The sequence below is a fragment of the Hemicordylus capensis genome, chromosome 2, assembly GCF_027244095.1.
Source record: "Hemicordylus capensis ecotype Gifberg chromosome 2, rHemCap1.1.pri, whole genome shotgun sequence".
Taxonomy (NCBI): Eukaryota; Metazoa; Chordata; class Lepidosauria; order Squamata; family Cordylidae; genus Hemicordylus; species Hemicordylus capensis.
In genome coordinates, this window is record NC_069658.1 from 223,237,138 (window position 1) to 223,264,517 (window position 27,380).

Consider the following 27,380-nt stretch of genomic DNA (forward strand, 5'->3'; position numbering starts at 1 on the left):
AAGCCTTAATTTGTTATAATTGTGATGATCATGGCGTACAGCTCATGAAAACCCCAAATCCACAATCCCAGAAAATTAGAATATTACATGGAACCAAGAAGACAAGGATTGAAGAATAGAACAATATCGGACCTCTGAAAAGTATACAGTGTACTGTGCTTGATTGGCCAGCAAACTCGCCTGACCTGACCCCATAGAGAATCTATGGGGCATTGCCAAGAGAAGGATGAGAGACATGAGACCAAACAATGCAGAATTGCTGAAGGCCGCTAATGAAGCATCCTGGTCTTCCATAATACCTCATCAGTGCCACAGGCTGATAGCATCCATGCCACGCCGCATTGAGGCAGTAATTGCTGCAAAAGGGGCCCAAACCAAGTACTGAATACATATGCATGCTTATACTTTTCAGAGGTCCGATATTGTTCTATTCTTCAATCCTTGTCTTCTTGGTTCCATGTAATATTCTAATTTTCTGAGATTGTGGATTTGGGGTTTTCATGAGCTGTATGCCATGATCATCACAATTATAACAAATTAAGGCTTGACTTATCTCGCTTTGCATGTAATGCGTCTGTTTCATATATCAATTTCACCTTTTAATTTGCATTACTGAAATTAATGGACTTTTGCACGATATTCTAATTTTCTGAGTTTCACCTGTATATGTATTTCTACCTCTTTTTTGGGGGGGGGGTTAGGGGATTTATCCAAGGAAGCCTTTGATTTATGTTTTGTTAAGATATTGACATGGCAGTTATCTTTGGTGTGAAGTCTGCCTGTACTTAGGGCTACATAAAGATATTTTAACATAGGAAGCTGCCTCCTACTGAGTCAGACCATTGATCCGTCTAGCTCAATATTGTCTACAGTGACTGGCAGCAACTCTCCAGTGTATCTGGCAAAAAAGAAAGGGGGGGGGTCCTTCCCAGCCTTACCTGGAGATGCTGCTGGGGATTGAGCCTGGTACCTACTGCATGCAAAGCAGATGCTCTACCACTGAGTTACGTCCCCGTTGCTCACAATTCAGTAGCTGTGCACCTGACTCTTTTTGCAGTGCAGAGGATGCTAGGAAGTGACTTTTGGATTGGCCCAACCTCTCAAATTATGTGCTGCTTCCTTGTGAAAAAAGGGCGAGAGCCTGGGTTTCTTATGTTAATTGAACATGCCCTGGCTATGATCTCTATGGGATTCTCCTCTTGGAGAAATTTGGCTACCTGAATTGACTTGCCCAAATGATATTATTTGGCAGTTGATTTCTGTTTATGCTCCATATTTGTTGAGTTCAAAGTTCGTGTTCAATATCTTTGTTTTAAAGAAATGAGAACTCATTACTCAGAGGTAGAGCCCCTGTTTGGCTTGCAGAAGGTCTCAGGTTCAGTCCCTCCCTGGAAGCATCTCCAGGAAGGGCTGGGAGAGACTCCTGCCTGCAATCCTGAAGAGTGGCTTCTAATCAGTGTAGGCAATACAGAGTTAGACGGATTGGTTCAGTAGAAGACAGCTTCATATGTTCAGTTTAGGGAATGTGCCATAAGCACTTGCTTTGCAAGGAGAAGGTCCCAATTTCAACCCTGGCATCTCCTGGTAGGGCTGGGAAAGACCCCTTTCTCCCAGAATCTCTTGACAAGCTGCTGCCAGTTAGTGTAGACAATGCCGAGTAGATAGATCAAGAGTCTGATTCAATATGAGGCAGCTTCATGCACACAGATCTAGGCACAGTGGAGCAAAGAAGAGGGAACCTGTCCCATTTGTGGCAATTATGGAATCCTGGATCTGGAGGGTGTCCTCTGAGGCAATCTAGTCCAGCCCCCTGGTTGGTACAGGAAATTTAGAACTAGAGTGTTCTTAATAGATGGTCGTTCAGACTGTGCCAGAGGACCTCCAGTGAGGGAGAGCCGACCACTCCACTAGGTCATTGGTTCCACTGTCAAACTAATAAGCTTATTCTAATGTTCAACTGGAATCTGCCCTCCTGTAAATTAAGTCTGCTAGATACCTAATGGCGCAGCGGGGGAAATGACTTGACTAGCAAGCATGAGGTTGCCGGGGTTCGAATCCCCACTGGTATGTTTCCCAGACTATGGGAAACACCTATATTGGGCAGGAGTGATATAGGAAGATGCTGAAAGGCATCATCTCATACTGTGCAGGAGAAGGCAATGGTAAACCCCACCTGTATTCTACCAAAGGAAACCACAGGGCTCTGTGGTCGCCAGGAGTCAACACTGACTTGACGGCACACTTTAGATCTAGCCCTGCCTTCTGGGGCAGCAGAAAACAAGTCTTTGTTGCCTTCTGTGTGACTGCACTTGTGTGATAGCAGAGTGCTATCATGTCCCTTCTCTCTTTCTTTGTAGGACTTATTTTCCAGACTCCTGGCCTTCTTTATTGTCATCCTCCTAAATCCATTTCGATCTATCTATTAAAGGTGTGGGCTGCCAGAACTTGGCACAGTAGTCCAGAAGAGGTTGGACTGGTGGAGAATAAAGTGGAACTATTAGTTCTCCTGACTTGGGAACTGCTGTTCTGTTAATGCAGCCTAACATCACATTAGCCTTTTTTGCTGCTGCGTTATACTACTGACACATTTGGCTTGCAATAGACGGCAATCCCACTATCCTTTTACACATGCTATGCTACGCCAAGTGTTTCCCATCCTACACCTGTGCATTTGATTTGATTTTAATTTCTGCCTCTGTGCAGAACTTTATATTTGTCTCTGTTGAATTTCACTTTGTTTCCACCCAGTTTTTCATTCTGTCATTTTGAATTTTATCCTTGTCTAAAGTGTTAGCTGTCCTTTCCAGTTTTGTGTCATCTGAACACTGGGTAAAGATTTCCACTGCCCCTTTCTCTAAATCACTGATAAAGCCTGAGTCATTTTTGGAACGGTGGTCTATAAATCAAATACATAAATAAAGATCATTTTTGTTCTCTCTGTCTGCTTTAGACGAGAGCAAGCTCAAGGCTCAACCTGCCGTGACATTACCATACCTGTTGCTTTCTAGTATCCTTTTGTGTGGGTGGGAAAGCCCTTGGTACATGAGCCAGTTGGGATGATCACTTCCATCTGGGGAGACGAACACTCACTGTGATTTTTGACAAGGTCCACACCCCTAGAGATGGAAAGCAGGCCACAGCATTGCAATGTGTTCAGCTTTCAGAGTGCTATCAAGCTTTAATATCCTGACCTTCACACCTGCAGTGGCTCACTTTGCAATGGTGTCTTAAACTTTTAAAAACACAAAATCTGCTCTAAATTTTTTTATCAAAGTTGTCAGAGTAATGGAAATGAAAATTGGCAGGAATGTCCTCCAAAGATTCCTCCATGGAGAAAGCACAACCATTTGTTTGTTGTTAGCTAACCCTTTGCTCTGTGCAAAAATGACTGCAATTTCACCATAATTGTTTGCGGGTAGGAAAAAAGAAGAGGTGATGACAAAGAGAAAGCTGTAAGTGCAACAAGGCTATTGCCTATTTTTCATCGGTGTGTGTGTGTGTGTGTGTGTGTGTATTTTGCCAAAAATCACCGTGAGCTATCATCCCCTGAGATGGCCAAAATTTGTGGGCCTGGCTCACAAATAAATAGCAGCTGTACAAGGCCCTGATCAGCAGTGGCACCTTTGGGACCTAGAACAGCTGAAGAAAGGTGCATTTTAGCATGAGAATAGCACTGAAGGAAAGGGTTAAATACCCTGTATATCTGCAGGCCCCTCCATAACTGCCATTTAAAAATTAAACAGGTCATTGACTGGTTTTCTTTTCAATTTTTAAATAAACGTGTCTTGTTTGGCTCTTGAAGCAAAGAGCTTTGTAAGGGGTGTGGAGCATCCGTTGCTTTGAGGTGTGGCAGAGACCTTTCCCGTTTTTCTGGTTTGGGAGAGGAGAGTTGATCTGGGGACTTTTTGACATTGCTTTCGGTTGTTTCTCTGAGGGCATCCATCCACCCTGGAGAACGGCGTGCCTAGTTGGGCTGCACCATTTAGTGAATGGTGAATTGGTTGGATGAATCTATTAACAGACTTTTGACTGGCTGAAAATATTGGCTAGCACTGTGGCAGGCAACCTTAGCTTCCCAGCTCCTGTCAAACTGCAACTTCCAGCCACCATGAATTGTGGTTGGGGATGATGGGAGTTGTAGTTCAGCAACAACTAGAAAGCCAAGGGTTGCCTACAGAGGTTTCTTAAAATGCCTGAGAATGGATCTGGAGCTCTTGTTTATCTGTCTTTATTGTTTTAGTTTTTGAGTAACTGTAAGGTGCTGCTGTGGCGTTGGAGTGTGGCCAGACCAAAATGGAGGAGGAGGCCTCTGGACCTTCCCGCCTCAGGACACACACACACACACACACACACACCGCCCAGTGGTGGCTTTCCCTGCTCAACGCCTCATGGAGTGCCCTCTCTCCTCCCCTCATGAGGCACAGGGCTTGGGGGTCTGGAAAGCCCCCCTGACATCCCTTGTCTTGCAACTTGAATAAGCATCCTCTTTGGGTTAGAAATCTTTAGAAATATCCCATTACATCTTCCTATGTCATATGGGTTCACACGTGAAATAGCCCTGCTAGGAATTCTGCCCAAATGTGAATTGGCTAACAGCACCATGACAAAAATGGCCGCAGAGAGCCTGTAGCCAGGAGGAAGAGTCTGCAGCACTCACCCCAGGTGTCCAAGCATGGATTGGAGGGGTGGGGGCTGGTTATTCTGGCAACTAGAGAAAAGACGGCTTTGACTAAAAGAAGGTGTGAACGTCTGTGTTTTGGTGTGAACGTCTGTGTTTCGATGGATGGGCTGAATTCCTAGACCGATTTGCATCCCACATGCACTCATGTGATGGTGGGGAAAGTCTGATGTGGGTGATTAGGCTAGATCAATTATATTTCACTGCCAACTTGCAGATATGTTGTTTTTGATGGGGCTTTTCTTTCTTTCCTTTTTGAGGGAAGGAAGGAATTGTTGGGAGATAGATATGGTGCACCCATTGTTTTACAAAACCAAGTCCAATTATTGAATCCTTCTGTGCATTTTTCTTGCATCAACACATTTTTTTTTAATTTTTTTGCCTTCAAAGGGTAGTCCCACATTCTTTAACAGTATTGCCATTTTTCACCCATATTTGGCATATGTTGTTAAGAGATCAATTATTTTGTCTCTGGGAGGTAAAGATGTTGGGACAAATAATTGTGGGTAAGATCTAAACTAAGTTAGTCACAACTAAGCTCCATTGAATTAAATTAGACATGAGTAATTCAGTGAGATTTAATCATGAACATAGGAAGCTGCTGTATACTGAGTCAGACCATTGGTCCATCTAGCTCAGTATTGTCTTCACAGACTGGCAGTGGCTTCTCCAAGATTGCAGGCAGGAATCTCTCTCAGCCCTATCTTGGAAAAGCCAGGGAGGGAACTGGGAACCTTCTGCTCTTCCCAGAGTGGCAGCTTCATCCCCTGAGGGGAATATCTTGCAGTGCTCACACATCAAGTCTCCCATTCATATGGAACCAGGGCAGACCCTGCTTAGCTATGGGGACAAGTCATGCTTGCTACCACAAGACCAGCTCTCCTCAATTATTGACTAACTCAATAATTCCTGAAAACTTGGAGCTTCTGCCAGTCAGTGTAGACCAGGGCTGCTCAACTTCAGCCCTCCTGCAGATGTTGGCCTACAACTCCCATAATCCATGGCTATTGGCCACTGTGGCTGGGGATTATGGGAATTGGAGTCTAAAAACAGCTGGGGGGCATAAGTTGAGCAGACCAGCAGCAAGGTGGATGGACTCGATTACGACAGCAATGAATGCAGCAGTGGGAGACCTTAAAGGCCAAGCGGAAGACAGATCATCCTGGAGATAATCTATCTATGTGGTCGCTAAGAGTCGACACCGGCTTGACAGCACTCACTCACTCACTCACTCAATCATGATTTGATTTGGCAAGGGTCTGAATCGGGGGAGCAAAGAATAGGACAGAATAACAGAGCTCTGGAAGCTGGTTGTATTATTTGCAAAGGTTCCTAGCACCCAAATGCCTAGCATCTCTCTTCATGGGAAGAAAGTTGAGCCATCTGTGATCCCGATTGGAAGAGGCCTTAATTTAGTGGTGGTGTATCTGCTTTGAATGCAGAATGCCCCAGGTTCAATACTTGGCAGCATTTTTAAGTAGAGCTGGGAGAGACCTTTCTCTGAAACCCTGCAGAGCTGCTGCCAGTCAGTGCAGACAGTCCTGAGCTAGATGGACCAATGGTCTGATTCAGCACAAGGCAGCTTCCTGTGTTCTTCAGCGAGTCTGTTCCCCAACCGCCCCCCCCGCCCGCGAGGGAGCTCCCGCACTCTGCCTATTTCTCCAGCTCCGATAACCTTTCCTCCACCTTGCTTCAGCTACGGGTGATGAATGCTCGGAGGAAATTGCTGGAATTCCTCACCCTCCTTGTGTGCTTGCTCATGCGCTGTTGCGTGACGGGGGAAGAGCGATGGCTCTTGACAAGGATAAAAGGGGTGTTTTGAGGGGCAATCTGGGTTGGGAAGATTCCCTGGAGGAGCATTCTGGCCATGTTTTTTAGTTTAGCAAAAGGATGGTTATGGGAAGGGGGACTGGATAGAAGTTAATAAAAATGGTGTGGGGGGATGCAGAGAGAGCTTTTGTTTCTTCTTTGATAGGACTAGTCCAAGGTGTCTCAAACTTGGATCCCCGCTGAGTTGGTTAGACTACAACCCCCAACATCTTCTGCCAGTGTGGCTGTGGATGATAGGAGTTGTAGTCCAACCACTTCTGGGGACACAAGGTTGAGAAGCCCTGAATATGGATTTGGGACAAAATAATAGGATTCTTGGCATGATTAGTACATGGAGTCTGTCACCATGAAAATGTGATGACTTAAAAAAAATAGAGAAGTTTGAGAAGGGGAGAGAGAGGTCTATCAGCAGATATTAGCAATGGAAGAAACAGAACCTCAAATTCAAAGGCACTTTGTTGCTGCACCTCACATACTGGGACAACCAGAAGAAGCGAATTGCTGTCATTTTCTGCTTGTGGGCTTCTCGTTGGGACATCTGGCTGGCCACCCCTGAAAATTTATATTATTTATTTTTGCGTTTGTATCCTGCTCTTCCTCCAAGGAACCCAGAGCGGTGTACATGGTTATCGTTATGCTCTCAACAACACTGCGGGGTAGGTTGGGCCAAGAGATAAGTGATTGGCCCAAAGTCTCCCAGGGAGTTTCATGACTGAGTAGGGATTTGAACTCTGGTCACAGTGGGGAAATGCTTGACTAACAAGCAGAAGGTTGCCAGTTCGAATCCCTGCTGCTACTATATCGGGCATCAGTGATACAGGAAGATACTGAAAGGCATCTTCTCATACTGTGTGGGAGGAGGCAATGGTAACCCCCCCACCCCACCACCGTATTCTACCAAAGAAAACCGCAGGGCTCTGTGGGCTCCGTGAGTTGAAATAGATTTGATGGCACACTTTACCTTACCTCCTCCGTCCTAGTCCAACACTCTAGTCACTACACCATTCTAGAACTTGGAAGTGAAGCTAACAAAAGAGCTCTTATCACAAGGGGATTAATTCAGTCCTTAACCATGATGGCTAGGTGGAACCTTCCTGCAGAGGCAGTGTGGTGCAGTGGTTAATGTGTCAGACTGGTACCAAAGAGACCCGCGTCCCTTTGAGCATCATTCTTCAAGATGCTCACCAGTGACCTTTGGCCATTCAGTGTCTTTCAATCTAACAGACCTCCCAGGGTGGTTGTAAGACTAAGAGGAGGAGACAGATGTTGAGTTCTGTATTGTAAGTAGGGTAGAATATACTGTATTTACCTGAATCCAAGACTAGGTTTTCTCCAGGTTTTTTAAATATTAGAAATCAGGAGATCATCTTAAATTCAGAGTCCTGTTGCTTTCGAGTAAATGCAGATATAACCTGTATTTAACTTCTACTTTTTAAGGGGGGGGGGTGTCTTCTAAAATCTGGAGTCTTCAACTTGAGTAAATACGGTACTGAGACTGGGCATAGCATATGAACCCACCAATTGTGGCATTTCCTTCCCAAGACCGGATGTAGGGCTCGCATTCAGGGCTCTAGCAGCTAGGTCAAACCTCCCATTTCCTGCAATGTGTGAATCTGGCCTACTGTATATTTTTCTTTTTTAATTAAGAGAGATGTTAGTTGGGGAGTAGGGAATATTCTTAAATCACTGTGAATTACACAGCAGAACATAGCAACAATTTCCTTTTGTGCTTTTATTTTACTTAACAGGCCTTAAGTGTGCCTTTAAATTAACCTTAAATTGGGGGTTCTTGAACTTGGGGTCCCAAATGTTGCTGGACTACAACTCCCATTATCCCCAGTGACAATGGTCAGAAGATGGGAGTTGTAGTCCAACATAATCTGGGGACCCAAGTTTGAGAACTCCTGACTTGAATGAGGGACACTGATGTCTATGCAATGCAAAACCAATGAGAGTAATGTTTTTGTTTCAACATACACAGATCGAATCGAGACTGCCAAATTGACCAGCATCATCGCAACCAATGCCAATACTGCCGTCTGAAGAAGTGTTTTCGTGTCGGCATGAGGAAAGAAGGTAAATCTGTGGCTCTGTTGTGGGAAGGTGTGGGCTTCCACAGGCATGCCGCAGGACTGAGATCAGATTGCAAAAGGCAGCTCTGCCTGCCGCCGAACTGGCAAAGACCATTGCGGTACTTTGAGGACTAGTAGCTTTGTTGTGGCAGAAGCTGTTGTGGAGTAGAGCACACATTGTTAGATGGGCAGAGTGCATCCTGCATTGGCACATGGTACACATGCCCTTGGGGACTGAGGAGGCAAGCATAGTGACCTATAGATCCAAAAGCTTGGCCAATGCAGGAAGTTTAGTCCTATGGTGTTTTTAAGAAAAGCTCTAAGGTATGCAAGATAAGCACAGTGATTATTCAAAACAGCAGTAATGGGTGATAGGACACAGTCTTCCTCTCTTTGCAGTGCTGATTTTACAGCTGTAGTCGGGGGAGAAAACCCTGATCTCCATTAAGCCCTAATGTCCAAATAAGAACCTCCCTGCTGCTTCTACCTCTTTATTTTCTGCTGTTTTTTGTGTCTCAGATTTCTGACATTGCAGAAAAATACCCCAGATTTCTGCACAGAATCCAGCCTTGCATCTTGCAAGGTTTCCATCAAATTCAAAGTGCTCTTTCCTGGTAGGCATGGAGGGGCTTTAACCACTCAAAGAGAGAGACCCCTGTTACTTCTCGGTCTTCTGTATTTTTCAGCCATTGTTCTTCTTGGTCAGATTTCTGAAAATGGCAAAAATGCCACCACTTTGTGCATGAACTTCAGCATTTTTTTCACACTCCCATCATGCTGAAAAGTTCCAGTCAAGCTTGCTGATAAACTCAACTTCAGTAGTTTTGTGTGTTTCTTTCAGGAAACGTGCACCCAAGTCAACCACAGTGTCCTGGGACCTTGAAATCTTCCCCTTCGGTTTTCTGAAGGTTGCTGTTTGGGGTGTCTGGTGATGGTTTGTTTTTATGTGCACAGAACAGGGATGGCCCACCTGGGCCTCTCTAGCTGTTTCTGGACTACTGGTCCCATCACGAAGTTGTAGTCCAACAACGGAAGAGCCGCGAAGTGGCCGCTCCTGATGTAGGGAATCGGATCTGTTTTCTCTTTTCAAAATAGAAATAATTTGGAGAGGAGAGCTGGTCACATGATAGTGAACATGAGTTGTTCCCTTTGCTAAGCAGGGTGTGCCTTGGTTTGCATTTGGATGGATGAGCACATGTGAGCGGTGTGAACCCCATCCCCTTAGGAGATGGGGCCATTGCTTAGTGGAAACCGATGCAGAAGGCCCCAGATTCAATCCTGGGCAGCATCTCCAGGTTGGGCTGGGAGGGACTCCGGCCTGAAACCCTGGAGAGCTGCTGCCAGTCAGTGTAGGCAACTCTGAGCTAGGTGGACCAAGGGTCTGGCTCGGTAGAAGGCAGCTTTCTCTGTTCCCGGGGGCAGTGAGGGCAGTTGACTGCACAAAGGAGGGAGGGTGAGCAAGAAAAATAGCCACTGATAGTGTGGCTGGTGCGAAAAAATACCATGTTTCTATCAAGGCCATTAATCTGGAAAAAGTGGGTGCCTGCCTACCAAAGCTTCAGCCCTGATTATAGCCCCTGACTAACTGTTTATTGGGCCTGTGTGAAGCTTTGGCAGAAGTTGAATACTCTGCACAGTTCCCCTGGCACCCTGCAGAGGCGACCATTCCCACCGTGCTCGGCTGCACTTTGTCCAGTGTTGGTGGCGGTAGTGGGGGTGCTCCTTGAAAGGCCACGGAGCCCTCTTGATCCCTTGCGTCATCTTGGAAGGCATTCACCGAGTGCTGGGAAGCATACCTCTCCCCAGGAGCGCTTTCCTCCTAGAGCTCTTACAAGAGAGCTCTGTCTCTCTTAGAGGGCCCTCCCAGCACTGAGAAAGAAAACAGGCCTGTGCGGAGATCAGCACAGCGGGAAATGCCTGTTGCATGGAAGGTTCTGTGCCCAAGTGGCCCCCACTTGAGAATAATCATGACATTCACTGGCCTAGTATCGGTCTGGAGGATTGGAGCAGGAACCACACTGATGGCTGCCAGCCACAATCAAGAGTGCCACCACTGGTAGGACCCGGTCCCAATGTGGTGTTTAAAATGTCATCTTCCCACTTGTGCTGCCTTTGAAGCCTAGCTGAGTTGCTCTGAGCAGATGGGAAGCAAAAGATCCAAGGAGGGATGGGGAAGGGATCGGGCTCGGCGTGAAGGGAGGCCACAGCTACGTCCATGTGGACGAGGGACATTTCAGTCTTTTGTTGGGTTAAGCCAGGCTTGCTGCAGGGAGATCTGTGGTTACACCAAAGGAATCTTTGTCCAGATTGGAGATTTGGGGGACATTTGGGTGATGTCTTTCCAGGAGCAGCATCCTCCTGACTCTGCTCTAGTTCGCCTTTCAGTGGGCCGTAAAAATCTTGATTTATCCTGGAGGACATCTGGGGAATCTTCAAGTTTGATTTTCCGAAATCTCCTATCCGTATACACACTTGTCATATGCAATAGGATTTCTTCTCAGGTGGCTATGTTGTGGTTTTGATTGCATGTTAAAAAACAATTGTTCCTAAAATGGCTAGCATTGTCCAAAAAAAATAATAATCCCAGTGCAGGCAGTAGTGTGAGCTTTTTAGCTGGTTTGACTTAAGACTGATTAAATGAGTGTTGCATGCTGTTTGGATTTCTCAGATATTTTTTTCCTAGTAGCCAGAAGTTTTAAGTACGTGTTTGTCCTGAAATGTTTGACTGAGGATGCAGGAATTGGTGAAGATCAATTCATTGAGTTCCAACAAAGCTGTTCTAGAGGGGTGGTTGTGGTGGTTGTGGTTGTATTTTAAGATACAGTGGCTTCAACACACTGTTTAAATATTGAGAAAGAAAAAGACAAAGGCCCCTGAAAATGGTTACCAAGTTTACTACTACTAAAGAGCTCTACATACTTCCCAGGGGAGTGTATTTGGGGTCTTTTATTTAAGAAAAGGCTGGATGAAATGTTTAATACATTTAGGGCAGATGTTCAGTCGCAGCTGAGAGATTTCTGGGGCTTTGGAAATATAGAGAGAAACACACACACACACACACAGAGCTGAATATTGCGCACTTACAATTCAGTGATAAAAAACGTGGACTTGACAAATTCATGTGCAAAGGAGGCCTGTCCATCGGCAAAATGGAACCTCCAGGCTTAGAAGCAGTCTACCTCTGTTGCTGAGGAAGAAATGGGAAAGTCATGCCTTTCAAGCAGGTGGGTTTTTTGGCTAGCTGCTGTTGGAAACAGGATGTAGGAAGTGGTGGCTCTTTTGCTCTGGTTTAACAGGGATCCCTTTATGTCCTTGGGGATGCTTGTTCTCAGTAAAGTGAGCCTCACTCGGTTTCTCTTCCTTTCCCCCGGGGGCATTGGCTGTGAATCCCAATGACATTTCTTTGCCTAGCAGGTTTCGTTTAATGTGTGTTGGAGTTCAATGAACTCTGTGCTGTACAATTAAGTCCCCTTGTGCTTAAAAGAATTGTGGCCCTGTTGGAGGAAATGAAGGGGCCCCCTGAATGGTTGCTTGGATGTGTATGAAAGTTAATGAGAGCCTTTTGAAAGGGGCAATAGGTGTTCGCATAATTTTGAAGTACTTTCGTCTTGTTGGGCTTTCCTCTATCCAAGATCTGTGCTGGCAAAAACATGCACCAGCAAGTTTCAACGCCAGATGAATATGGGGAGGAAAGCTGGTCTTGTGGTAGCAAGCATGAATTGTCCCTTGCTAAGCAGGGTCCACCCTGGATTGCATTTGGATGGGAGCACTGTACGATCTTCCCCTCAGGCAATGAGGCCTCTCTGGGAAGAGCATCTGCATGGTTGCATGCAGAAGGTTCCAGGTTCCCTCCCTGGCAGCATCTCCAAGATAGGGCTGAGAGAGACTTCTGCCTGCAGCCTTGGAGAAGCTGCTGCCAGTCTGTGTAGACAATACTGAGCTAGACGGACCAATGGTCTGACTCAGTATACAGCAGCTTCCTATGCTAGTGAGTGCTATCGGATACTTCCATGAGGAGGTGGGGCATAGTTCAGTGGCAGAACATCTGCTTGGCATGCAGAAAGTTCTGGGTTCAGCATTTCCAGGTAGCATCTGGCAGCATCTGCACATCGGGCTGGGAAAGAGAGAGCCGTTGCCGGTCAGTGTAGACAATACTGAACTACATGAACCAATGGTCTGACTCAGTAGAAGTCAGCTTCCTATGTTCTTGATTTCATTGTAATGCTGATATAAGGTAACACGTGTGTGTGTGTGTGTGTGTGTGTGTGTGTGTGTGTGTGCGCGCACGCGTTCATCCTTTTGTTAGCACAAAGATTGTGTGTGGATCGTTTGCTCCGTGTTGGATCTTCTCCCAATATCCGTGGGTCCCCTTGTGCTCTTTGGCAGATGTTCTGCCCCAGCTGTGCCAGGTGCTGTGCAGGACAAAAGGTTAATATATTCCGTGATCGAAGGGCTTAAGTGCCATAAGTAAGATGGACAGGACAAGAGAGGAGATGGATTTGGTGGAGGATTAAAGAAGTGTTAACAGATTGCAGATCCGGTGGTCCGAGAAGGACACCGTGGAATAAGAGGAGAGTGGATCAAAGCGCGGGGGAGAGGCCTGTTCACCCCGGCAGAAAGAGGGGCGGCCTCAGCTGTGACTTGGGAGTTGGGATGTGGCCAGGGCAGATCTGAATCAGTGCCTCAAGGCTGAGGTGGTCAGGGTTTCGGCTTTCTGCCCCAGCACCTTCTTGGGTGCTTGGCTTTCCAGCAACAGGGACAGTTGGCTGGGTGGTAGGAAACCCGCTTTTCTCAAAGGCAGCCCTGTGAAGGAGTTTCTGGGCAGCCAGCGTGCAGGATCATGCCGGCTCCATTCCAGTCTTGTGCCAAAGTCATGGTTGAGGGCGCATAACTGTGGCTCGTCATGACATCTCCAGTGATTGACCGTGATTTGCTGTTGGCCAGCAGAGCAGAATTGGAAACCAGCGCTTTGCATGAGCTGTGTTTAAGAGCCCTATGCAATGCCCTGTGGGCCCATCTAATCCAGCATCCCATTTCTGATGGTGGACACCCAGTGCCCCTTGGGAGGCCCACAGGAAGGGCACGAAGGCAACCACCACCCCCTTGTTTACCCTCCAGAGGTGGGTGTTCAGAGAGGAGGCCTCTGGCCATTTTGGCCCGTAGCCTTGAACAAGCCCATCTCTCCTGATGATCCCTGGTATGGAAATCTGCCTTTGAGGCCAGCCCTAAGAGTTGGCGTGACTGTTCCCATTGTCATGTGAAGTAGTGCGTCTGGTGATATAGATGTCCAGCAGCTGTCATGGGTATCGCCTACAACAAAGCTGTATCTTTGGCTCTTCCTTTTAAAAAATGGACTTGTAGTTGACATGGCAGAAAAGCAGCCACCAGGTGTGAAGCTGCCAGAATTCTTCTGGGGTTTTCTGCCCACTCCCTTGGGGGTTTCCCTGGGATTAGATCACAGCGGAGTGTGGGCCAAGGTGGACATAGGAAGCTGCCTTCCACCCAATCAGACCGGTGGTCCATCTAGCTCAGTTTTGTCTACCATGACTGGCAGCAGTGTCTCCAAGGATTCGGGCAGGAGTCTCTCCCAGCCCTACCTGGAGATGCTGCCAGGGAGTGAACCTGGGACTTCCGGCATGCAAGGCAGATGCTCTCCCACTGAGCTCTGGCCCCGTCCCCTAAGGGGAAGATCTTGCAGCACTCACAGGTAGTCAGAGTTCCCTGTAATGGGGATTCCCAGATGTTGTTGACGACCACCCCCATCATTCCCAGCTTCAGTGGCCTCTGGCTGGGGATTATGGGAATTGTAGTCAACATCTAGGAATCCCTGTTACAGAGAACACGGCTGGTTGCCCATCCAAATGCAAACCAGGGTGAATCTGCTTAGCAGAGGGGACAATTCGTGCTCTCCACTGCAAGGCCAGCTCTCCTTCCCAGAGTGCGGTGCTCAGCTTGAAGCTGCCCAGGGGCCTGCTAGAGGGACCGGTTGAGCCAGTGGGGTGTGTTTGGTGAGCCAAGCAGGCCGGGAGAGAGGCGGCTGCAGGGCTCGGGGATCACATGGCTGAGGCGCGGTAAAGGTCACCGCTGCAAGACGAGGCCGAGTTGGGGAAAGGTTAGAATCGCTCCCTTTGTTTGCGTCTGGCAGGCTTCCCTGGCAGAGGCAGGCAATGTCTAAACCCAGGAGTGGATTTAACCGTCGCTTGACTGGATCAGGCTACGTTTTGTGTAATCCGGCACCCTGTTTCCAGCCGTCATGGAACGTTAGAGTTTGGAAGGGACTCTGGAGGTCTTCTAGTCCACCCCCCTGCTCAGTGCAGGGATCTGCTACAATGTCCCGGACAGGAGGCCGTCCAGCCTCTGTCTGAAAACTCCAGAGAAAGAGAGCACACCCCTGCATGAGGCAGACTGTTCCACTGTCCAACAACGTCATAAATTTACTGTTACGAAATTTCTCCAATGTCTAGCCTAGATCTGCTTTCCTGGAATTCCCACCCACTGCTTCTAGCCCTGCCCTCAGGAGCCAAAGTGAACAAGTCTGTTCCTCCTGCAGGTATTTGGAGGCACCTCTCTAGTTCCCCCGTAGTCTTCTCCAGACTAAACCTGCCCAGCTCCTTCGCCATTTCCTCTTCGGACTTGGTTTCCAGACCCCCTCACCATCTGGGTTGCCCACTTCTGGACCCCTTTGAGGTGATCAGCAGCATCCTTCTTGAAATAAGACACAGGATTCCAGCTGAGGTCTGACCAGCACAGAATAGAGTGGAACGATGACTTCTCCTCTGCAGTGGTTAGAGTGCTGGACTAGGACTGGGGAGACCCAAGTTCAACTCCCCATTCAGCCATGAAATCCACTGAGTGACTCTGGGCCAGCCATGTATCTCTCAGCCTAACCTACCTCACAGGGTTGTTGTGAGGGTAAACATAACCATGTACACTGTTCTTGGCTCCTTGGAGGAAGAGTGCGATATAAATGTAAAAATAATCTGCACACCCTGCCTTTGTTAATGCAGCCTAAGATCACATTTGCTTTTTTAGCTGCTGCATCACACTTCTGGCTCATGACCACTAAGGCACCTGGGTGCCTTTTGCATGTATTGCTGCCCAGCCAGGCCTCCTTCATCTTGTGCATTTTGATCTTTCTTGCCCAATGCAGGACTAGATGCTTCTGGGATGTTCACAAACAGGACACCCCTTTTGTTCCCTGTCTCTCAGTATTGTGAACTAGACTCCATTTAAACATTGTTGGGAGACTCCCTCTCATGAATTTGTCTACACCTTTCACTGAACCCTCTAAGCTACTGGCCATCTGCACACCTTGTGGCAGTGAATTCCACAGGTTAATGAAGAGTTGTGCGATGCAGTTCTTTCCCCTCACCCTTCCTGTCCTTCGGCCATGCTTGTGTGAACCTTCTTTCCACAGCAGTTTGGAAGCAGAATGGGAAAAAACTCTCTGTTTTTGTGGAGGTGGCAAATGTGTAATATCCTCCCTACTTTCCTCTGAAGTTTCCCCCATGAGTGTTAAAATGTAAGCTCCTTTACAGTGTAAGTTCCTTGGGGACAGACACCTGTCTAGTCTGCCTATATGGCTCTCATAAGGGATTACAGAAATTCATGGAGGAAAGGCCTGCTGACTGCTAGCCATCAAAAAGGGGCCTGTAGATTGAGGAGCAGTCTACCTCTGAATATAAAGAACTGGGTGCAAACAGTAGGGGAATCTGGTGAGCTTCCCCTACTGAATTAGTAGGGCATTTGACTGACCACTGTTGGAAACAGTGCTGTTGGTCTGCCCACTATAGCTGCCCTTATATTCCTAGAGTTTATGATCTGGGCTTCTTTGGAGATTGTCCCTTAGATCATTTCATACCCAGACAGCCTCCAGCCCTGCAGGATGCAGCAGAGCGGGCACTGGGGAGCAGTCAGGCACCATTCCCCTCTTTCCAGGGAAGCCTCCATGGCTCCTCTTGGTGTCTCTGCATGATTTACGGCCCCAATTTACGTGGCACGGGAGAGCAGTATGCATATTAATGACCGTGGGAGCGATGAATGATGGGATTCTTAACAGACGCTTGAGAAATGGCCGTCTGTGGTTTTGGAGACAGTTGGGGCGGGAGGCTTGCTGCACTGCCCTCTGCCGTCTCCTCCCTGCCTCTCCAGGGAGGCTCCACTGAGGAGCTTTCCTTTAGCCAAAGCAGTTCTTGACATCTGGGGTCATGTGCCTTGATTGGGATAGTTCTGCACCATGCCGCCATAGTATTTCCCATGTTTGACCCTTGCAGTGGTTCAGGCTGTCCCCTAAGAGGAGAAGTATGCCCACTGGATCACCAAACAGTGTGCCAGATGGAGCACCCTGAGAAGATCTGCACAATCAGTTTGAAAACCAAGTTACTAGTCCTTAAGAACATGGGGTCTGAAAGCATATGGTGTGCAATCTCAGACCTGAGGAGAATGGCTGAGCAGAATTTCCTGCAGTTATATGGGGCTCACTCCCCCCCTCCCCATTTTCTGTCCTTCCTCACGACTGGGGTGAAAATCTGGGGATGGCGGGACTTGGGATTGGAAAAAGCATCACCCCTTCCCTGCAGCTGCTCTGGTGAAACGAACCAGATTAATCGTTTTATAGATGTATACCTTTTTTTGGCATCTGATCATTATTAACAAAATAATAAAGCAAATATAAAGGAGGAGCAGAATGCAATGTGTACCATCAGAGTCCTTTAAAAATGTTTTATTTTGGCTTGTTTTGTATTGCAAATACGAAATACTTGGAATTTAGTATCCCAATGTTGAGCAAAACGGGACTTGCCTTTGTGAATTTGGTGCTTCTTTGTTTTTTCATCTCTTTCCAAAATTCCTGAAGTCTTTGCACTACCAAATCCACTGTCTTGGAGATCGGTCTGTAGAATCATAGAGTTTTAGAGTCGGAAGGGACCTTGGAGATTTTCTAGCTCAGTGCGAGAATCTCCTACAGCATCCCTGATAGCTGTCCAGCCTCTGTTGGGAAACCTCCAGCAAGGGGGAGCCCACCACTCTCCATTTCTTTTCTTGCTTTCATTGTTTAATATCTGTCATCATCATCATCATTGTTGCTGATTTATTCTTATTCTTATTCATATTGAAGTGGTAGCCCAGAGTGGTGTGCATGGTCATGTTGGTCCTCACGACAACTCTTTGAGGTAGGTTAGCCTGAGAGAGAAGTGACTGGTTCAGAGTTACTCGGTACATTTCATGGTTGAACGGGGAATTTGAACTCTGGTCTTCCCGGTCCTAGTTCAACATTCTAATCACTGCACCTCCCTGGGTCTCGTATATAATACACACATGCAGCACACTGCTTTCCTGCAACAAGTAGTTCCAGGGTTGATGGAAATTCAGACCCTCCCTGCCCCCCGCCTGCTCTCTAAACATGCAAAAACATTAGGCCCATTCACACATTATGTTCAACACTCATACGAGTGTACAGTTTACACAGATACAAATCTGTACACAGATATAGTCATTCACATGGTATGTTGAACACAGTTCAGCAGTGCATTTCCTATCTATACCATGCATCTGTTGGATTTCACTTGTAAAATGAACACAGGTACAGCCATTCACATAGATGTGTACAGCATAATGTCTGAATTGGGCTAAAGAAGGCTAGTGAATGAATAGAGGATTTGGGAGATGGGACAGATCTGAGCAAGGAGGAGGAGCCTGGATAGAAATGCAAGGGATAGGGCAGGGAGTGGAATAGGAAGTGAAACCCAAAGTGAACCAAATATGTTCAGGTAGTCCTGCGGAAACTTTTTCCGAGTTTTTAGAAGGGAAAAATCCTTCTAAAATCCTTCTAAAAATCCTTTATCCTCCATTTTAGAAGGGAAACTCCTATCATGGCAGCAGGCCGTAAAAGAGACCCCACTTGGGAATATTTTAATGACGTTCCTGTACCTGTGGGTAAGACGGGCATGCGTACGAAATGCACACAGTGCCACAAAGAAATGCAAGGCCTGGTTGCTCAAATGAAGTGTGTACTACCTTATAAAAATGAAATCTACATCTCTGAATACATATTAAGGCTATATCAGACAACAAGAATGTACTTTTACTAGAAAATGATGGTTAAATAGAATCTTCTTGACTCGTGATTTAAATCATTAACATTGAGTCCTTTTGTGAAGTGATTTTAAATCATGATTCAAATCAATTTGATTTAAATCGAATCAAGCCTGTCAAGTTCTCAAAGCAATTCATCTAGGCACTAACCAAGACCTTCCCTCTTCCAGCTGTCCAGAGAGGCCGGATCCCTCCCTCCCACTCCAGCGCCAGCCCCAACGCCGTGCCCAGTGGGGAGTACTACAATGGGCAGCCCGTCTCGGAACTGATCTCCCAGCTGCTGCGGGCTGAGCCCTACCCCACAGCCCGCTTTAGCTCCCAGTACGCCCAGCAGGGCAGCGTGATGGGCATCGACAACATCTGCGAGCTGGCGGCCCGCCTCCTCTTCAGCACCGTGGAGTGGGCCCGCAACATCCCCTTCTTCCCGGACCTGCCCGTCTCGGACCAGGTGGCCCTGCTGCGCCTCAGCTGGAGCGAGCTCTTCGTCCTCAACGCTGCGCAGTCGGCGCTGCCCCTCCACATGGCCCCGCTGTTGGCGGCCGCCGGCTTCCACGCGTCCCCCATGTCGGCCGACCGCGTGGTGTCCTTCATGGACCAGATCCGCATCTTCCAGGACCAGGTCGAGAAGCTGAACCGTCTCCAAGTGGACTCGGCAGAGTACAGCTGCCTGAAAGCCATTGCGCTCTTCACCCCAGGTGGGTTGGTCTCCCGGAGGCTGCGGTTCTTGTGCCAGACCCAGCGAGGCCCACCTGCGGCTCTAAGGCCACACCCACTCATTTTGCCACAAGCCGGGTGGCAGGGGAGGACACCAAAACAGGCAAAAAGGGATGAGGGGGCTCCTCAGTCATCCAAATGAATTGTTGTTAATGGCTCATTGTGTTTAGACTGAAGCCCTTAGGAACACAGAAAACTGCCAAATACTAAGTCAGGCCATTGGTTTCTCTAGCTCAGGACTGTCTACACTGACTGGCATCTACGGTCCAAGGTTTCAGGCAGGAGTCTCTCCCAGCCCTAACTGGAGATGCTGCCAGGGATTGAACCGGGGACCTTCTGCATGCAAGGCAGATGCTCCTCCGCTGAGCCATGGCCCCATTCCCTAAGGGGAAGGTCTACACCTGTGAGCACCGTCTGCTGTAAATCACCCATCCAAATGCAAACCAAAGGTGGACCCTGCTTAACAAAGTGGATCGTTCATGTTGGCCCCCACAAAATCGACTCTTCACCTCAGTGCTCCAGTTTGGAAGACAAGTCAGAGCCAGAAGCCCAAAAGCACTGCAGGAAGGCCACATGCAAATAGGCGGGAGCCAGGAGAAAACCTCCTCACGCCTTCATTCTCATTTATTTAAAACATGTATCCCCTGTCTTTCTGGTGCAATACTTTCAAGGTGGCTCAGAAAGCCATCAGTAGTGATAAAAGCCCAATAAAAACCCCTGAGAATTCTTCCCAAGCTCTGAATCTATAGACTGAAATCACACCATCTGTGAGATACCAGTCTGGGGAGGAATGCCCATTGAAGCCTCTCGCGAAGAAGAGCAAACCAATATTTGAGCAGTTCTGCAACTGGGCCAGTCTTGTTTTTCTAGGCTTAGTTCCCCAGATGGGGGTGGACCACAGGAGCTGGTCTTGTAGCAAGCATGCATTGTCCTCTTAGCTAAGCAGGGTCCACCCTGGTTTGCATATGAATGGGAGAGTCCATGTGTGAGCACTGGAAGATATCCCCCTTAGGGGATGGAGCCACTCTGGGAAGAGCATTGGAGGTTCCAAGTTCCCTCGGCGGCATCTCCAAGATAGGGCTGGGAGCCGTGTTCCCTGTAAGGCATGCAAACACTGGCTGGGAAAGATTCCTGCCTGCAGCCTTGGAGAAGCCACTGCCAGCCTGTGTAGACCATGCTGTGCTAGATGGGCCAGTGGTCTGACTCGGCATATGGCAGCTCCCTGTGTTCCTAAGGGCCTTCCATCATTGTGCCTGGGACTGATGGGAATTATGGTCCAACCACATCTGGGGACCAGTGGTCCCTGTAACGGATTCCTAGATGCTGTCGACTACAACTCCTGTCATCTCTCCAGCAGTGATCCCCTCCCTGTCTCAGGGGACACTGCTGGGGTCCCAAGGGTGGGAGCCTCTCTCTTGGTGTACAATTTACCTCCTTTCAAGTGATTGACTTGAAAGCATAGCATATATGGTGTGCCCATTTTGTAGGTTTTCAAAACTTGGCAGCAGACAGATGCCTTTAGAGGAAAGGAGTAGGAAGTTCTAGAAACGATTCTGCTGAGGTTGAGACTTCTTGTTTTGAATGGAAATATTTATCTCTGACCTTCTTGTGACTGGCTTGCTTGCTCACAGCACCACCTTGTGGTTGAGTGTGGGCATGCATGATGGTAGATTTTTTAAAACTCCTTTTAAAAAAAGATTTTTTTAAGCATACAAAATATCCTAGGCAACACCAAATAACAGAAAAGTGTTGTATATCCTTTGAATCTTGCTCCTTTAAGAAACTTTGGAAGACCCTCACCCCTGCTGGGAGTGATTTGGGGCAGCATAGAGACCAATCATGACACAGCACTGTTGAAATCAATGGCTAACATGAGGAAGATGACTCAAAGTAGTTCCATTGAAATTAAAACGACACTGTACAACTTAGGCTCTTCAGTTACTGTTGGACTACAACTCCCATAGTCCCCAGCAGCAGTGGCCATTAATCAGAGATTATGGGAGCTGTAGTCCCACAACAGCTGGAGGACTGAAGTGCAGCCCTGAGTTAGGCACTGCCTAGCTTGTCTTACTTTAAATGGGACTACTTTGACTTTCCTGGTGTCATCCAATGAGACAAGATAGTCGTGACTGAATCTCATTCATTTCAATGACACATAGTCCTGACGAGCAGATGGATGCCACCCTTTTGTATTCTTCAAAAAAAATAAAAAATCCACAAGCACACCAAAAACATATTATTGGTTCTTTCCCAATCTCTCTTCTCCTTCTCCTCCTCCTCCTTTTTAAACCAAACAATAAGTCAATCAGTGTTGCTTCATTGTACATGCCTCAAATGGCTTTATAAGGTGCAGTGACTGAGCCATTGATATGAGAGTTGCAGGGGACTTCGATCCAGACTCTGGCCTGAGTCCCCTTTCAGCAGTCCTAAACCTTGGGTACTCTCAGACCTGTCCCTGAACCTTGGGATAGGAAGGGCAGAAATGGGAGCAGATCCATCACTGGGCTAACTGGTGCTCTGCACACAAGCCATCAAGTGGGATGCAGGGACGGGAGATTCTCTGTTCCAACCCACTGCTGGCTTCCACAGCCCCAGCTCACTGCTGGCTTGGCTCCCTTTGCCTGTCACGCTGTGGTATAATGACGACACCATTCCTGCTGTGGTTGCTGGGACGGGCTCACCCCAGGGCAGCGAGATCATTCTACTGTGTTGTGGCGGAGGGAGTGCCAAAAGATATAGTTGCGGCTGCCAACAGCATCATTAAGCTCAGGGATGGAATTTTTATCCCTTGCCATTACTGGTAATAATAATTAGCAATATTATGGAGGGTGGTGTGGTGGTTAGTGTTGGGAGTAGGATGTGAGAGACCTGGATTCAAATCCTGTTTTAGCCCAGAAGCTCACCTTGTGACCACTCGTCCTCTCTCCACCTGATCCCCCTTGCAGGGTTGGTATGAGACTGGCCTACTGTTTGGATGCCATCAGGAGGCCCTGAGCTTGCCGAGAGAAGGCAGGATAGAAACATCATAATACTTAATAAGATCAATATGTCTTTTAGTAATAGTGGTCTTTTAGTAATTAATAAGATTCCGGATGCATTTTGGTCTGTTGCATAAACACTCGGGGAGTTTGCAATCTAAACTTTGACAGTGGAGGAGAACAAATGGAGAGGGATTGGAGGAGGAAAAGTAGCTAGAAGAGGTTGGTATCCAAGTTCAATAAAATTATTATTATTATTATTACTATTATTATTACATTTATATCCCGCTCTTCCTCCAAGGAGCCCAGAGCGGTGTACTACATACTTGAGTTTCTCTTTCACAACCACCCTGTGAAGTAGGTTAGGCTGAGAGAGAAGTGGCTGGCCCAGAGTCACCCAGCTAGTTTCCTGGCTGAATGGGGATTTGAACTCGGGTCTCCCTGGTCCTAGTCCAGCACTCTAACCACTACACCACGCTGGCTCTCTAAATGGGATGGGTCCCAGCAAAGTGCAGATTCTGGCCCTCTTCCCGTGGTGCAGTTGTTTCCTGTTCTTTACTACGAGGTCTCCCTCTGACCTGTTTTGCTTTCCTGTTGCCTTCCCAGATGCCTGCGGCCTCTCGGACCCTGCCCACGTGGAGAGCCTGCAGGAGAAGGCCCAGGTGGCCCTGACGGACTATGTCCGCTCGCAGTATCCCTCCCAGCCACAGCGCTTCGGCAGACTCTTGCTGCGCCTCCCGGCTCTCCGGGCCGTCCCGGCTTCCCTCATCTCTCAGCTCTTCTTCATGAGACTGGTAGGCAAGACGCCCATCGAGACGCTCATCAGAGACATGCTTCTGTCTGGAAGCACCTTCAACTGGCCTTACGGGACAGGACAATAAGGGGAGAGGGGGACGGCACCTGCCAGGACTGTAGCCCGTCCCTGCCTCTCTTGCCGCCGCCGTGCCGACAGCATGGATGTCCGTCATCCGCCAGGCCTCCCCGGGTCGTGTCTGTGAACTCTGCGCCACTTGGGCTGAAAGGATGTCCCCTTTGTGACCAGGGGAGAAGATCCGCCTCCGAGGCCAAGAGAGACAGCGGTGGGGCGGGGGCGGCAGGGTCTGATTCCGTTTTCCTTCTCTCCTTCCGGTTTGGGTGAACAGGGTGGGGAGGGGAAGAAACGGAACAATCCATTTTCTTGTTAGGTTTCTGGCTCTAATGGTTCTCTCTGTTCAATGTTTCAAGTGGATGTAGGGACCCCTCTTGGTCTACAGAGGGCCCCCCAACCTACTGCCTTGATCTTTCTTCCCGCAAAAGATTTGTGTCACCACCTTGCATGTTCTCGTTATCCCGAGATGGGTAGAATCCTGCCATCCCTTCAGAATTGGAAGGCTTGTTCACACGATCCTAATTGGGGTAGGAGGAGCACTTAGCCAGGGTAGGAGAGCAGGGCACGCTCCGGTTGGTGGTTGTGTGAACTCCAAACAGCCAAGTGGGGAGACAGGGAGAGTGATCGTGTGGCAGGCAGGAGCTGGGTTGGACGGGCATACCCTACCCAGATTATCTCCCCAGCATTTTACGGAGGGTGGACGAGAAGCCGCTCTGCCCAGCTCCCATCCGATCACTCTCCTTTCCTCCTCTCTTCTTGTTGGGAATTCACACAATCACCGACTGCAAGAATGGCTGGCTGTCCTACCCTTACTGTGTGCCTCTCCTACCCTGATTATTTATTCAGCATATTTATATATCACTCAAAATTCACATCTCTAGGCAGTTTACAATAAAACTGCCTTGGGATTTTCTTAATGAAAGGCGGGGTATAAATTGAACAATAAATAAAAACACAGATTAAAATGCTAAGACCATTTTTAAAAAATAATGGATTGTTTATGATTGCGTGAATGAGCCTAGAGTGTGTCTCTAGATCAGGGCTACTCAGCTGTGTCCCTCCGGCTGTGTTTGGACTGCAGCTCCCAGCATCCCCAGCCACAGTGGCCAATAACTGGGGGTGATGGGAGTTGTAGACCAAGGCTCTCCCATCTTTCGTTCTCTAACATGGTCCCAGGGGATTTTGTTGCCCCCACCCTGCCCTGAGCGAAACCAGCGACTCAGCAGACACTGCAGTTTGCAACGTGCAGAGTAATGAAACGTCATTCTCTCACCCCTGCACCCCATGATTGCTCCTAAACAAACTCTGTGGCTCTGACAGAGTTAAATGTTGGTACGTCTTGAATTGGGGCAGGCTAGAATAAATCTTTTCAAATCGGCATACAGATTTCTAGCCATTCAGACGTAACCAACGCACATTCTACAATGCACCAAATTTCTGACCCTTGAGGGGTGCGCATCTGGCCTTGTGCGGCCATGGTAGCCTCTCCGGGTGGGGCTGGGAAAGACCCTCTCTGCCTGCAATCTTGGAGAGATGCTGCCAGTCAGTGCAGTCAATACCAAGACTTTGACTCAGTCAAGTGGGTTCTATCCCCCTCCTCCCCTGATATCAAGCTTCTGGTTTTCCTCCTCACGTTCTCTTCGTCTGTGACGGAAGCTGTCCCCAGAACAAGCCCAAATCGGCCAGCCATGTTTGTGGAAATGCTATGCACATTGTTAATTGCATGCAACTGAAATATACCAATTTAATTAACGGTGATCCTCCGGCTTCTGTGGTGGGTTTCCAGTGTCATCTGCTCACTGGCCAGTTTGACTAAAATCTGCTGCTATTTCTTGTGTAAAGGTCTCTCTCTCTCTGTTCAATTTGCAAAGTAACTTTTCAGTCGACACATGTGTACGGCCCTGTGACACAAGTCACCACTAAACCCATTTTACAGATGGGGAAAACTGAGGCCGAGAGAGGGCGACTGACTTAAAGCCGCTCTGTGAGTTCATGGCAGCGATGCGGCCTCGAACTCAGGTCTCGCAGGTCCAAAGTACCGGTTGTAATCTATGCAAACTCCCCTGTCCTCTCCAAATGCCACATCAAGGAAACTCAGATTTCTGTGCTTGGAATAAAACGATGCATTTTTCCCCTTTGGTATCAAATGTGATTTATTTTAAGCTAGTTGTGCTGTCTGGGTTCTGGAAGACTGCAAGATTTTAATGAGGAAAGGGACTGGGGTTACTGTACTCCTAGAAAACCACCAGAAGGTATAAGTCTACCTCACTGTAACTTCCAACCTCTCTCCAGTTACTTGCATTCCAAGGTATACTGCTTCTGAACATGGAGGTTTCACTCCACTGTCAAGGCTGACAAAGCTCCGTCTAGCCCAGCCCCCTGTTTCCTGTGTTGGGCAGGCAGGTCCTTCAAAGATCATGAAAGAATAGCTTTTTCCTTCAGTGTGCTTACCACTGCTCCAGCAATAAATCATAGTGTGAGAGAAACTGCCTTTGGAATCTGGAGGTTCAGTTTTGCTATCATGGCTCTTAGTGTCCCCTTTTGAAGTCAACAAAAGTCTGTGGCTATCTGGTCCTTGGTGAGTAGAATGAACCACTCCTGCTTCTGAGGCCGGGGTGGTCAGATTACATGCTTCAAGTAAAAGCTGCCTGGGAGTTGTATCTAACAGCCAAGTGCAGGCAACATGTGGGGACTCGAGCAGGAAGGTGGACCACTTAAGACTTGAAGGTTCCCCTGCACTTCAGTTCCTCAGTGGTTTTTCTAACTCTCTGGTTCAGACCCTAACTTTAAAAAGTGATTTGATAAAACTGATTCGGACACTTGGGCAAACAACTCATAATTGGATTCTTTGCTTATAATAATGAATTGGTTCGGGTACTAGTGCCCCTGCCACCTAATGGCGCAGCAGGGAAATGCTTGACTAACAAGCAGAAGGTTGCCTGTTCGAATCCCCGCTGCTACTATATCGGGCAACAGCGATAGAGGAAGATGCTGAAAGGCATCATCTCATACTGCGTGGGAGGAAGCAATGGTCAACCCCTCCTGTATTCTACCAAAGAAAACCACAGGACTCTGTGGGCACCAAGAGTCGACATCAACTTGACAGGACACTTTACCTTTACTAGGACTCCTAGGAGTACTTGAAGGGCTCCCAGGAGATAGAGCCCTTCTGCCTCCCCGCACTGCAGCCCCATCTCCACTATTTATCCCTCCTTTGAGGATCACCAGCTTGCAGCTGACACATCCCCTGCAGAAGGGGAGGGAGGAGAGTGAAGACTGGCTCCGATTGGCTGGCTCCATACGCTGAAGCTCTGCATATCCCTCCTCTCAGCCTGACAGAGAGGCTTGAGAAAATAAGCACTGAGTACTCCTCTTGAAATTCAGAGAAGTAAACTTGTCCCCTTTATTTCAATAAGACCGCTTATAAGTCATATGGATGTGAGCCAGTGTCTGTAGTAGGCTGTCTCAACTATAACATAAATTTGTATTTTTATGTATAGACCCACATGCACACATTTAAACGTCAAAGTGATGGGATGGGCTACTCTAGTCACTGGCTACTCATGTGTAGCTTAGTCTAGATGTAAGATTACTCACCCACTAACTAAACATCTCTAAGGGGTAGCTTAGCCTTACTTTAGGTTTGTGATGCAAGAGGTACACTTAAAAAAAATATTGAGAACCCCTGAGTTAAATCCACCAACAAATATATCTGTATTTTTATACAGGTGGCTACCTCTTAGAAGAGACATTCCTGCCTACGTTCCATTTATACAACCCCTGCTAACTTGGCAAAGAGGCACCTTTTAATGTGGCGATTCTCTTTATTGAGCAGGGGGAGAGTAACTGGCCCTATCCACCCCCAGCACAGGACCTCCCATGACTGTTGCTGGTGTCTATCTTATGTTTCTTTGTAGATTGTGAGCCCTTTGGGGACAGGGAGCCATCTCATTTACTTTGTTATTTCTCTGTGTAAACCGCCCTGAGCCATTTTTGGAAGGGCGGTATAGAAATCGAATTAATAATAATATAGAGCAGGGAATACCTCTCCTAAAGGGATGCCTGGCATGACCCAGGTGCATTATCTTAAAAATGAATGAAACAGTAATTTCCACTGCAAACGTTAGTTCAGAGAGACATGTTTCTCC

At 47.7% G+C, this 27,380-nt stretch overlaps 1 protein-coding gene across 18 annotated transcripts in view; it reads left to right on the top strand.

Moving 5' to 3' along the window:
• NR2F6 (nuclear receptor subfamily 2 group F member 6) overlaps positions 1 to 25,367 on the top strand; it is a 133,816-nt gene extending 108,449 nt beyond the window's left edge. For 17 of the 18 annotated variants that reach the window (XM_053294963.1, XM_053294965.1, XM_053294967.1 and 14 more), the window contains 3 exons: positions 8,490 to 8,584; positions 18,843 to 19,367; positions 22,971 to 25,367. In XM_053294963.1, coding sequence (XP_053150938.1) covers positions 8,490 to 8,584; positions 18,843 to 19,367; positions 22,971 to 23,245 — 895 coding nt within the window. In that variant the 3' untranslated portion in view covers positions 23,246 to 25,367. Of the gene's footprint in view, positions 1 to 6,839; positions 7,165 to 8,489; positions 8,585 to 18,842; positions 19,368 to 22,970 lie in introns of those variants that run through there. The other variant, XM_053294984.1, reaches the window with a different exon arrangement.
• The last annotated feature ends 2,013 nt before the right edge of the window (positions 25,368 to 27,380 follow it).